The sequence below is a fragment of the Sprattus sprattus genome (assembly GCF_963457725.1).
Source record: "Sprattus sprattus genome assembly, chromosome: 4".
NCBI lineage: Eukaryota > Metazoa > Chordata > Actinopteri > Clupeiformes > Clupeidae > Sprattus > Sprattus sprattus.
In genome coordinates this window covers 38,368,528-38,382,426 of record NC_137923.1, presented here as the reverse complement: position 1 = coordinate 38,382,426, position 13,899 = coordinate 38,368,528, and the positions used below count along the sequence as shown (strand labels likewise).

Genomic DNA, 13,899 nt, shown 5'->3' with positions numbered 1-13,899 from the left:
CCGAGTCAATGTAGACATTTAAAAAGTCGTGTAGATAGCTTAATTCACTTAAGATATTTCCAGGCCGAGAAGCCGCCATCTTGGTACTTTTTCAAATCTACTGGTTAATTCAACTCAAGCGTTGGTTAATCATCTGTCCATCAACGTATAAAGCCCGCTCTGACAATTTCATTGGTCAGATCGTTTGGCTGAAAACTGATATTTTCTCCCAACTAGCTCAAACCCAGACCAAATCTCCCAGAACACAAAGTTTGTGGGCGGGGTTTGGGCTGGTATCCAGGCTAGGGAATTGTAGTTTTCCTAAATTAAGCAGTGATGGGGAGTTTTTGAACAAATTACCTCGAAAGGAGTTTCTTCTTTTAATATCTTCTATCCTTCTCTCCCATTCTCCACTTTCCATTCATCCTTAAATATAATCTGTGACCCTGCATCCTTCTGATACCGATTGCCCCTCATTGAATCCATCAGACTATACTCACTTGTAACGGTACTTTTGTGTTTTTTGTGGGAGTCTCACTTCCGTTGTTTCTTAGAGGCTTTCACTGGCTGTAGCGAGGTGATGGTTGATGAGTTCTGCGGTAACAGCAGTAGATCAGATACAGCAGTTCACCAGTATGTCTCCTGATAGTAATTCATAACAAGAGTGCTAATGAGCTTTTATCATTCATGCAGCAGCATGAGACCCAGGAGAGCCGTGCATTTGATATGAGACACAAACTGGCAGCATGTAAACAACATCAAACTTCCTCTCTTCTGTCTCATGCGATGAGCAGCATCAGGAAGCGGCGTGGGGGAAGCTCGCGCACGGGTGAGATCACATGGCAACGCGATCACCTGGTTCTTCCAGTCCTTGTTCAGGCACGCATAGCGCCTACGTCGCCCTCTTCCAAATTATTTGAAGATTCAGTTAGTTGCCTTGCCTTCCTGCATGCTCCCCTATCGTGTGTAACACATTTGTGGATTTATTTAGTCATTTATGGGAGTGTTTTTTAACAATAGTGTATGAAACTGTTTGTTGAGTTCCAACTTTACATTCAACAATGAGTATCTCATTTGGTACATGATGGTCGAAATAATTGGGGTGACGCAGCTCACCTCTCTCACAGCTTTATTGCAGCCTTGGATACAGTCCACCATTCCCCTCCAAATCTTCTCTATTGGCAGTGTGCCATCCCAAAGAGCATTGAACTGTATTCACAAAATGACTTTGCTCTCCTTTCTCTCTCTCTCTCTCTCTCTCTCTCTCTCTCTCTCTCTCTCTCTATCTCTCTCTCTCACTGTGTCCTGTCATTCTCTCTCCATCTCTCTATTTATTTCTCCCTCTATCTTTTTGTGTTCTTTTTATTTTCCCTTCTGTCCTTTCTTTCTTCTTTCTGTCTTTCTCTTAACATTTTATTTTTTACCATTTGTTACCAACACACTCTTTCTTCTCTCTTTCTGTATTTCTCATCTTTTCCTTCTCCCTCTCTCTCTCTCTCATCTCTGTAGATGAGTTCCTTCAGCACCAGGGCGTTGACGCTCCTCTCCTCTGTGTTCGGAGCCTGTGGCCTGCTCCTGGTGGGCCTGGCCGTGTCCACAGACTACTGGCTGCTCATGGAGGAAGGCATCATCCTGCAGCAGAACCAGACCATGGAGGTGAAGATGGCGCTGCACTCTGGCCTCTGGAGGGTCTGCTTTGTGGCCGGTAGGTACCCACACGGTCCCCCCCACACTAGGTACCCCCACTGTCACCCCCCCCCCCCCCCCCCCAAAGCTCAGCAGAAGTCACTAAGGCTCAGGATGTCACTGTGTTCCTGTAGGGTAACTGGTAGAGCAAGGTGATGGAAAAACCAAGGTCATGGGTTTGATACCCAGGGGAACCACACCTAGTGATTTTAAATTAATGGGTTTGTGTACTGTACTGTATTAAAGATAAAAGTGTCTATTAAAGTAGTAAGTGTGTAAATGCAAATGTATTATTAAATGAGTTCTATAGTTTATATTTGTCATTTTGGTTTACCTTTTTGTAATTGTATCTCCGTTATAGCAATACTAGTCGTGAAATCTGTCGCATTTAGTGCACAGGAACTGTGGAAACATAGCAGTGTTTGTACATTTTTGGATTCGGTCATCCTTTTATCTCGTGTGCCCAGAACAATGCACTGCCTGGCCAGAGTACAATCCATCCCCTTCCCTTGCCTGTTGTCACTACACACACACAAGTGTTTAATCCTCACAAGCCAATTCTACCAGTGACAAATGTTCAGTGTTGGGGGCCATTAAACAGTACTCAAAGAGCTGTTTGCTTTTGTGTATTTCAATGAGCCGTTGTAAAGCTTTAGTCTTTGGCTGAGCATTTGGTGCTATTTCAGCTTTGGTGCTGTTGATTCAGGCCCAGTATCTCTGTTTGTAGTCCTGTGCAGTGTTCTGTGACCTTTGTTCAACCTCTTGTCCACACCATTGTTGGCAAACATTTTCCTCTTTTTCTGTTTCTTTCTGTCTACTCCTTCCTTCCCTCCATCTGGCCATCTCTCTATCCCATTTCTTCCTGTCCATTCCGTCCGTCCTCTGTCTCTCTTGGCTTGTTTTTGCTCTTTCTCTGTCTTGTTTCTTTCTCTCTTCCCCTCTCTCTCTCTCTGCCTGTTTCTCTGTCCCTCTGTCTCTCCCCCTCTCTCTTCTCTCTTGCTGTCTCTCTCCCTCTCTCTTTTTTTTGGTCTGTCTCTGTCTCTTTCTCAGGGCCAGAAAAAGGAAGATGTGTGGCATCAGAATACTTCACTGAGCCAGAAATTGAGATTACCACGGAGAACACTGCAAATATTCTAAGTAAGTGGCATGTCAAAAGAAAGCAAAGCGAAAGGACAGCGTTTTGAATTAAAAACCCTCTGAGCTTCCTTCCCACTGAGCTCCTGATGATCTCCCATGAGCAGTATTTTTGTGTATTCCCAAGTAAACAGCTTATTCCTTTGTAGCTCACCCTTCTCCTTGACATCTTCCTCTCTTCTCTCGTACGCATATTAGAGATGGTGAGGACAGCCACACCATTCCCTATGATATCTCTTCTCTTCGTCTTCACTGCCTTTGTCATCAGCAACATCGGACACATTCGGCCTCAGCGCACCATCTTGGCCTTCGTCTCTGGAATCTTCTTCATCCTCTCAGGTACTCCATATTCGTTGTTATGCTGAGTTAAAGGAACAGTCCACGATTCTACTTCAATACACTCTCTGTCAAATTCTGCAAATTGCTCCTCACGGTGCTCTAGCTGTCTGTGCGGTAAAACAAAAACTCTGGTTTTCTTACGCGGTCCTGACTCTGTAAATAGGAAATAAACTAAATGGACTGAGCCATACACCATTCCAAACTATCAACACATTACTTAAGGAGCATGGAAGGAAATTGTATAATTGTATTGGTTGTTGAGTTCAAATATCAACAGCCGTTCACTAGAATTACGGACTTTGCCTTTAAGCACCAAGATTTTTTTAATTTACCACTTTTAGGGACCAGATGCTGTATGTTTTGGATCATCCGGATGTTGGAATATGTTGAATATGTTGTGTCCTCATATAGCAACTCTTGCATGAGGACTTGCCTAAGGTAGAATTAGAAGTCTAAGATTAGAAGTCTAAATCTGTTTCTGCTGTAGATTTCTCTCAGTTTTATTTATGAAACTTGGACTTGCTTTGGAGCCGGATGTAGTGTGTGGCAGCGCCACAGCAAGTATTTTTACTCACGTGTGTTTGCAGATGTCTCCACACACATCGGGTAGAAATGAGAAGTGATCAGTTGAAGCAGAGTCTTTGTTCCATCGCTGGGTCGCTTTAGGTCGGGAACTTTGTCAAACTTGTGCAGCACGGAGCCGAAAGCCTTAGCCTGGTCTGATCCGACAGACGTACACAGGCTGTGTTGACTGAGCCTTCCGCTGTTATCTCTCTCTCACTGATAAGGCAGGTGGGCGATAACGGCTGCCTCGGTTGCAGATGTGAAATCAGGGAAGCTCGACGCTAACTTCCTGACACACAGCCTGCAGACACACAAACACCCGCCATGGTTATGAAGAGGTCTGACATGCTCTAGAACCTTTCGGCCCCAGTATTTTAGTGCAGACTTGGTATCCACTGCAATTATGCCCACAGAATCCTGTAAAATCAAAAAAAATGTTTTACAATGTGAGAAGACGTTTAACAGCATGTTAATCTTGTTAATCTGGGCCCTTCTTGTCATCTGAGGAGAGAAATGTCTATATAGCTATAGAAGTAATCATGTAGTACGCTTCATAGACAGTATGTATATATAATGTCATGAATAGAGACAAAGTAATTTCTAATCATTATTCGCTTGTAGCTGGCCAATATGTAGTTAAAAACTGTTATAATAACTGTTTCAACTGTTTAAAATTCCTTTTGTCTTTTCTGGAGCTTCCCTGATAGGGAGAGGAGAGGAGCTGAGAGCTGAATGAAAATATCTTGTCTTCTCGAGTCTTTGTCAGTGAAAGCTGCATCTATGGTTTCTGTGAAGTTTTCAAATCCTGGCATGTGAAACTGTGGCTCAGTCAACGAGCTACTTCACTGGACATGGAGAGAACAGCCATCTAATTGGCAGTATTTCCTTTTGATGCTTGGAGTGCTTGGCCACTCTTGCACTAGATAGAAGATTCATGCAGAGGCAAGTTTGCGTGCTAGAAGACCATGGATTAGTGAACAATGTGTACTGCCTTTTTGTTAGGTAGGTAGGGCTATTTAAGGTCTTCAGGGCTACTCAAGGACACCAGGAACTTATAGACTCTGTGGGAAACATAATTTTGCCCATGCAGTGTGTATCACCCCATCTCTAAAACTGAAGAATACAAAAAAAAAACCATAATACCACTTCAAATTCTCCCTTCTTCGAGACATCCTCACCCCCACTTCTTGTTAAAATGTAATTATTCTCCTTACCTTGTACATTACCCAAAATGGATAGTTTGTCTGTCTGGAGACAAAGAGCTAAACAGGGTGAATGTCTCTGGCAGTGGCGGCGGCAGCTTGGCTCTCCTGACCCTCTCCTGAACACGCCGTTCCCCAGCCACTCTCCCGAGCTGATCCATGGTTAGCTCACAGGGCCGGGCCGGGCCGGGCTTGGCTGCTCCCTCCGGCACCATCTGCTGTCACGGCTAGTGCCACCGCTGAGGTCATCTCTACTATTGGTGCCACTGCTGACGGTGCGGCTACTACTGCTGCTACTGCCGCTGTAGTTGTCACCGCAAGGGTCATTGGTGACTTCTTCGATCACTGTTGAAAGTAGAGAGAGACACTGTTGTAGTTTCTGTGGCTGCTGGGGTCTTTGTCACTTCTATTACTGATGATGAGGTCTGCAGGAGAGACATATAGTCTTTTCCTCTTTGGTACTTTGCTGCTGAGAAGCACTTTCAGACAACTGCTTTGGTGTGTGTCTCTGCAAGGCTCGAACTTCACCAAGGTCATGGGGTTGACTCCTTGGGAGAGACACAAACTGAGAATGGTGTTCCTTCCTCCACTCTGCTGTATGTGATTCTTGATAAAAGCAGCTACACTAAATAAATAAGTGTGGGCATATTTGTGTCTGTGTGCATGTCATTTGTTGTGAGTCTTTGTGTGTGTGTGAGAGTGTGTGTGTGTGTGTGTGTGTGATTGGCTGTAAATCTCTCAGTGTGTGTATTTACACACGTCAGTCTATGTGTGTGTGTTTGTGTCTACTTTAAAGGAGGGTATTTAACAATGCATGCCCGTCTCAGTGGATTTGTTTCCCCTGTGCTTTTTTGCAGTGCATTATTGCATTGCCTGGGCTGAGGCTGTAGCTTATTTAAGATGCCTGTGGTGTGCTGGCTCTGAGTAGGGATGTGTCATGAATATGATATGGCATCATGTTCCACTGAATGCAGCAACCACTGCTGTTCCCTCTCTGTGGCTGGCTGAGTTGAGCTTTGCGGTGGGGAACAGTTGTGTTATTCAGATTGCGTTAACACGTGTGGTGGTGAATTTTGTCTCGGCGGAGTTTAGTTCACAGAGCATGTATCGTGATGCGATTTTAGTTTGGTTGTGTTGGGTTGTGATGTTGTGATGAGGTTGGCATGGTTGCAAATCTGTACTGGCTGTGGTGTGTTTTGTGAATAAGTTGCATCACATGTGTGTTTTACGTCACAAGCTAACCCATTTGTGACCACAGCTACTAAAGTTGCCACACATTCAAACACTCATTATTCGATTTTTCCTACTCATAAGTTTGGTTAGAAACACTGGGTCATTTATGGGTTAACGTGTAATGACTGACGCTCTTATTTTGTCATTGTTTGGGTTGTGAGTGGTTGTGGTGTGTACCTGGTGTGTAATGTTTGGCTTGTGAGCTGTTGTGGTGTGTTCCTGGTGTGTAATGTTTGGGTGGAGTTTAAATGCTGCCGCTGCACTTCTAATCTGATGGGGGATTTAATGGAAGCTCAGGCAGAGAACAACTGCAGGACCCACTGACAGACAAGCAGAATGTGTGTGTGTGTGTGTGTGTGTGTGTGTGTGTGTGTGTGTGTGTGTGTGTGTGTGTGTGTGTGTGTGTGTGTGTGTATGTGTGTGTGTGTGTGTTTGTGTGTCTGTGTGTGTGTGTGTGTCTGTGTGTGTGTCTGTATGTTGTGTGTGTGTGTGTGTGTGTGTGTGTGTGTGTGTGTGTGTGTGTGTGTGTGTGTGTGTGTGTGTGTGTGTGTGTAGGAGAAAGAGCGAAAAAGATAGGGAAGGAAATGAGGAGGAGAAAGAGAAGATGTTGTGTATGCACATATGTTTGCTTATGTATGTGTGTGGGCCTTTCTCACTTCCCGGTCTCTTGTGGATTGAGAATATTCTTTCCTCATTATTCTGCCGTGGCTCATTTAAGCTGCCAGATTTGCTCACTGTTTCCTGATGTTGTCTCTCCTGAGCACCAAGCACAAGCCTATCTTAGCATTCACAGCATTTGCAACCGCTGCAGATGACCAATTACAGGATTATAATTATTATTATCCTTTTCAATTATCTCTCTATTTAGTCCAGATTGTTTTCCCCTGCTACACTGATCAGGGCCCTCAGTCTTAAAAGATGTCAGGATCAGGAATCCGTTGGGATGGCTTTTTGGTGAGGACACAGGAAGAGGAATAGTTCATAAAGTGGAGTTGAATGGGTAATTATTAGCGGTAGACACTCCACAAGGGTCCTAAAAGGCAATGGGAGCTGTTCAAAGTCTTTTCTCCCGTAATAGGCCTCATGACAGCTGCCTCTGACATGCTACTTTAATCTGCTTTACCCTGCCAGAGGCGCTGTGCTACTCTCTCTCTCTCCTCATGCTCTCTCTCTCTCTCTTTATCTCTCTGTCTTCTCTCTTTTTTCTCCCATCTCTCTTTTCCTCTACATCCTCCTGTTTCCTCTCTTGACCTCTTTTTTTCCCTCTGTTTCACCCTTTTCTCTTTCACCCTGCAATTATATTATGTGTCAACATTTGAACATCCTTTCAGACCCGGGTTATGGAACGTGACATAGTAATAGATTTAGGGACGTTAGGCTTTATGGCCTCACAGCCTTCTTATTCCTATCAGACACACACACACACACACACACACACACACACACACACACACACACACTCTCCCTCTTGTCTCTTCCTGTTATCTGTTAAGCCTTACCCTTTCTGCTGCGTGCCTCTTTGTGCCTCCAACATTTTTGTCCTCTCTCTGATTGCCATGAATGTCAAAGCATCAGCGCGTCTCTCCAGGAAAACGCCACCGAACCGACTCCAGACTCGGCGAATGCTGCTGATGCTGATGTAATATTAAAGATGTCTTTATCTCAGTCAGGATGTACTGTGAGTCAAAATGTGTCACATAACAATGCTTACAACAAAAACGTCTTAAACCAAGCTTGTTTTCTCCTTCTCTCTCTCTCTCTCTCTCTCTTTCTCTGTTTGTCTCTGTCTGTTGTTTCTGTTATTCTGTGATATTCAGGCTTGAGTCTGGTGGTTGGTTTGGTGCTGTATATCTCAAGCATAAATGACGAGGTGATGAATCGTCCGAGGGAGCCGGAGGGCTTCTTCTACTACCACTATGGCTGGTCCTTTGCTTTCGCAGCCAGCTCCTTCCTCCTGAAAGAGGTCAGCTCAAAAAACACACACATACACACACAAACACAAACACACACAAACACAGACATACAAACACAAACACAAACACACACACACACAAATACAAACATATGCGCACACACGTATAGTCACACACGTACACAACAAACACACAGCGAGGACATGCAACACATCCATACACACAACACACATCACATACACACACAGACACATATCTTTATATAATAATCTCAAAATAATTAGCACCAGGTGCTTGTAGCTCTCTGATCTCAGAGCAGCCTCAGCACCTACAGGCCCTCATCAATACACATTAGCGTTAGCGGAGAGCACCTGCTGCTACCCACTCACGCTCGCTGGACACTTCCCTACCTGTCACCATGCATTAGCATGACAGCAGTGTGACTTCCTGTTGCTAACCGCTACCACCTAGTCGCCATTATCCACCACCAGCACCGTTTATTATTTTCACACAGCAGCAGGCACAATAGCAAAAGCAAAAGGAAGACCAGGTTGCTGACTGCTAACAAGTAACAAACACCTCAATCCATACTCATTAGGACGTAGGTGAATAGGCGACAGGCTCTGTCTGTCACTCGGATGGCCTGAGACCACCGGCTCTCTCCCAGCTCTTGACCTGCCCTGCCTGCCTGCCTCCCTGGATGGCTGGGTTGTTTGGCAGTGCTTCGGGGCTTAACTGCACGGCTGAGGCGGTAATTGCCTGGCTGCGCCATGAGTGAGCTTGACAGTGGCGTCTCGTGGGCTGTCTGCCGCAGAGCTGCAATAGCCTTGCAATCCCCCCCCCCACCACCCCCCGCCCCAAACGCAATGTCATGCCACAATAACAAAGCTCAAACTCAAGAGAAAAGAGAAAATACAAAACATAATTATGATTTAACAGACCTGTGTTCTGAAATGGGAGCAGTCTGTAAATTAATTTGTGATGGCCACAATTCCTTTTACAAATGCTGGGATATTCATGATTTCACTTGGGTGTACAAAAGTACTGAGTACGTTTTGTTAAATTTGCTAAAGTGTTTGTGCGCGCGCATGTGTGTGTGTGTGTGTATTCGTGCACACAAGCAAAATATCAAGACAGGCGTGTTATGTTGCTGACATTTCAGGTTTGTCGTTTAAAATACTTTAGTGCAGAAACTTCATTACAAACTAAATTTCTTAGAATCAACATTTGTATTCCCTGGGGAAACACAATGGCACACATACAGTGTAATGAGCAGAGACAACAGGTTCTTTGTCTGTTTTGACAGTTTTTGTCTTTTTTAGTATCTCTTTCGAGTGGGGTGGGGGTGCAGGAGTCCAGACAGAAGGGCTTTTGCTCCCATCCAGAACCTGCTGTACCCAGCAGGAACATCAATAGTGACTGGGGTAGGGGGGTGAGAATTAGCCCTTCTAATACTGTAATTATGCTATTAGGCACAGTTTACAGAACTGTAAATAGATATTTCATTAAGAAGATACTTTGGGTAATTTATGCTTTGATATTATATAGAATGTTATGTTTAAGAAAGTACAAAGAATCTTTTACACACTGAAAATTGTGTTGTACTGTGTGGCAGTGGTGTAGTTAGAATGTGATGTGAGCTTTGCAAGATTAAGTATTACAAGCATTACCAAATGCACAATATATTACAACAAATCTATGGGGCCCACCTTTGTGGAGTTTGTCTGAAATTATGTCAGAAACCAGAATAATTAACTGAGTTTCAAATTTATGAACCAATCCAACACCCTCTAAATGCAGAGAGCTAACTTCACCACAGTCGCCGACACGCACCTGACATCTGCTTGACAATTACATTCACGACATAGCTGGATCTATAACTGTTATCTCATCGAAGGTTAAATTAACTAATTGCACATTATGTTATTCTGCCAGTTTGAACAAGACATGAAACAGTGCATAGTGGCACATTTTTGCATTACAGTTTTTCTCTGTTCCTAAAACAATTTTTTTCAAAGCATGCCTCGGTTTCTCTTAGCTCTAAACACAAATCCCAAAACCACTCACACAAAATGCAAAACCCTTTATATCTTCTGCAAAATGCCACTTTGGTTTCAAAACACTATTATGTCACCTCAAAAGGGTATTTTGTTTTCAAACAACAAACACAGACCATTATATTAGACACAGTTTTCAATTGTTAACCACATTTTCTTCAAAACACTAAACACCATCCTCTCTACTTTGCATACTTCATCAATGCCAAAACCTCATTGTGTTCAAACAGAAAACACTGCTAATCAATTGGCAAAACTTCCATTTCCAAGGCTGTTGTGCAATTTGAAATCAAAACTTTCGCTCCTAGTTTGGAGAACAATTTATGGCAACATTGAAGTGAGTGGTGATCAGAGAGGCAGAGGAGTGAGAGTAAGAGGAGGAGGAGGAGGAAAATGATGATGATGAAGAAGAAGAGCAAGACGGAGAGCCATTACTGTATCTCTGATGAGATTCATGTGTTCAAAACATGTGGTCAACATGGGTTTGACCATGCAGGAGGCTGGTAAGGCTGGCCAGAGGGTTCAACCAAACATAAGCCGCTTCTCAGTTGCACCGATTCTCCTGACATTCAGAAGAGAGAATGGGTAAGAAACACTACTATGACATAACGTAAAACACTAGTTTGAATGCCTTATCAGGAGCATATAATTCTTGTATTTAGAATATTTTACATTGTACTGTATTTGTAAAATTATAAACAAATACAAAGTGCAACCATTGATGATACGAAGGTGAGGGGAGTCTAACCAGAGATCTGCTGCATGCAAGTCATACGCTCTACCCGCTGCACCAAAGTCACATGTTCGGCACGAGAAAATATATCACTTCTTAGACAGCCTATAGACAGTTTCTTTAATGCTGTCGTAGTCGCAGCAGTGTTGAATTTTGACATGATTATGGTCTTGAATTCTTCATAACGCGTTCATGGTCATATCCTGCCTTAGCGGAGAAAAAAATTAGCCTTTTTCTTTGAGTTTAGACTATGGTGCCGTTATAGATATCATGGTTTTGGTGATCGACCTCTCCTGCCTTTTGAAGAGGGACGTGCACGCGCAATTTAGCTGATGATTTTAGCCTGGGATAAATTAACGAGAGGTTAAAATAAATTAGCGCCCGTCGCCAGACGGGCTTGGCCTGTTCTCAATTAGCGAGGTAGTATCTCCAGTTGCGAGCTAAATTAATTATCTTAGCTTCAGTTGTACGCCGAACAGGGCCCTGGTCACCCTACCTTGCCTTACCCATAATACCAACAACAAAAACAACAACAACAACAATAATAGTATTCAAGAAAAAAGAGCTCTTGTACTGTATAGCCACATATCCAAATTCAGGTGTCTGAACCGGATCAGAACTGTAAAAAAGTGGATCGATACATCTCTTGCCTGCCCCCGCAGCACTTAGGCCCCTCATCTGAACTTCTGGATAGTTCTTGTTGTGACTTTACTCATGCAGTGGCTCTTGGTGCCAATGGCAACCCTCTCTCTGCACGACTTTAAGGAAGCCTCCCCGCACCACTAAGGGAGATCCATAGTGTTCTTTGAGAGTTCTAAGTGTTCTAAGGGAGACCCTTAGTGTTCTTAGAGTGTTCTAAGTGTTCTAAGGAAGATCCTTAGTGCCAGTAGTTCCTGAGGTCATGAGCGTGAATAATTCACCTCTCATTCATTCCCCTATAAACAAAGCATAAATTGTCATTCCTGGGCTGAAGTGAGTTGGACACGCTTCCCCAAAAAAGTCCAATTTGGGAGCACTCATTCAATGTAGGGCACGACTCAAGTTCACCAGGAAGATTTGAATGGCCAATGTGGATTAAGTGTATATGGCTTATCTCTGTGTGTTGTAGGGTGCGGGGGTGATGTCGGTTTACCTCTTCATGAAGCGCTACACTGAGGAGGAGATGTACCGGCCACACCCAGCTCTCTACCGCCCCCGCCTGTCCGAGTGCAGCGACTACAGCGGTCAGTACCTGCACCCGGAGTCCTGGCCGCCTCCCCAGCGTGGCCGCAGTGCATCCGAGGTCTCCAGCGACATCTCCATTCAGCTCAACCAGACCACACCTCCGGGTCCGCCCAAGGGGAGTGGCGCCGGCCCACCCCCCAGCGGCCCTCTCTCCTCCGGCCCGTCGTCGGGGGCCAGCTACCACCACGCCCCACCTTCCTCCTCCTCCTCTTCCTCCTACCCTCACTCCATCCACCACGCCTCCGGCCACAACTCCCAGGCCTTGCCCATGGCCACGCCTCCATCAGCTGTGCCCCCGCCCCGCTACCACCACGCGCACATACGCATGAGCGCCTCCCCCTGCTAGAGGAAGAGAGAGAGAGAGAGAGCATTGGAATCCTCACAGGAACACAAGCTTAAAACACATACACACAGACATGCCCAAACACATGCACGCAAACACACACACACACACACACACACAGGGTGGGGCGGGGTGCAACGGAAAATATGAACATGAATGTTGGATGAGAAGAAAAGGAGAGCTGAAAAAAGCGATGTAGAACAATTGATGGGAGGAAAAGGGATTAAAGGTAGGTGGGGGGGGGGGGGGGGGGAGTAAAGGGAGGAAGGAGATAAGCGTTTGAAGGATTCATGTTTTTGCATTAACTGTGCCTGAGATGAAGACTAAGAGGTTGGGGAGGAGGGGAGGAGTGGGGAAAAGAAGTGGGAGAGGAGGGGGGAGGAGGGCCAGAGCATTTACTACACAAACTTTATATTTGAAACACAAGTAAACATAAAAAAAAACACACAAACAACAATCAAGAACACTTCTATATGTATAGAGATTTGTACTTCAACTGTATGAAAAGAAAGGTTGTCATTTCTGTCGAGACGTTTTCATGTTTTCTCCTAGCTGTTATGCTAGGTATGTTTTTTTCACCTGCATCTTTACTTCATGACAAAGTACAATTTGTATGATAATGTTTTTCTGGTTTGTTTTGATGGTAAGCTTTGCTGGCGAATGTTTGGAATAGTCTTGTAATGGTTGAACATTGAGGTGTCTTTACAATGGAAATTGTATTGCCTGAAGCTCAGTACCTCTCTAGAATTGAATCTTTATGAAGTATAGAATCTTGCTAAAAACTTAATTCTTCCTGAGGTACAGAATCTTGCTGAAGCGAAGAATCTTCCTGAAGTGTAGAATCATTAGCTGAGAATATAAAATAATTGTTTGAGCCTAAATTAATCAGCCTTTCCCCAGAGTTGTATATAATATAAAATAGCAGTCAGGCTCTTCAGAGAGGTGTGGTATATTGGACACATTTCACACCTCCTTCCATTAGTCCTATGTCTTTAACTGCCGCACCATCAGTTGGCAACCAATTAAGATCACCCACAAAATTGCAAACGATTGTAGAAATACCGTTTAAAGAAAAAAAGATTTGCTTGGCCTCCCGATGTCGCTTCTTGCAGCTAGATGCAATTTGCCTCTTATTTTGTACTCAGTATTGGATATTGAGGGTCCATACGCAGCAAAGGCTTAATGCAGCAGAACAGCAATAGAATGCCTTGCCTTAGAAATGGTTTGTCTTTCTGTTCCCTTCAGGGACTTTTCTGTTTTAGCTCAATTTGCAGCTGTCTGGGTCTGTACTTTATGTTCCTAACACTCTAATGTCCATTAATATTTGTACTTGGAAAACTAGAGTGCTACTATTATTATTATTACTACTACTACTACTACTACTACTTCTGCTCCTAGTATTACAGTTATTGCTATTATCCTAATAATGTATTATGAAAAAAACTCCATATGCATTTCTAAATCAATATTGTAAGTACTACTAGAAACCTTT

General features: G+C 44.0%; 1 protein-coding gene across 2 annotated transcripts; it reads left to right on the top strand.

Annotated features, from left to right (window-relative positions):
- Positions 1 to 1,488: 1,488 nt before the first annotated feature.
- cacng7a (calcium channel, voltage-dependent, gamma subunit 7a) lies at positions 1,489 to 12,410 on the top strand (the record flags this gene model as incomplete). Of its 2 annotated transcripts, XM_080837110.1 has the most annotated exons (6): positions 1,489 to 1,684; positions 2,716 to 2,802; positions 2,998 to 3,138; positions 7,955 to 8,100; positions 11,949 to 12,183; positions 12,352 to 12,410. In XM_080837110.1, the coding sequence occupies 6 exons, from the start codon at positions 1,489 to 1,491 to the stop codon at positions 12,408 to 12,410; spliced, it is 864 nt and encodes a 287-aa protein (XP_080693236.1). The 2 variants fall into 2 exon arrangements, with proteins under 2 accessions (XP_080693236.1, XP_080693235.1); XM_080837109.1 differs by having other exon boundaries at positions 11,949 to 12,410.
- Positions 12,411 to 13,899: the final 1,489 nt, after the last annotated feature.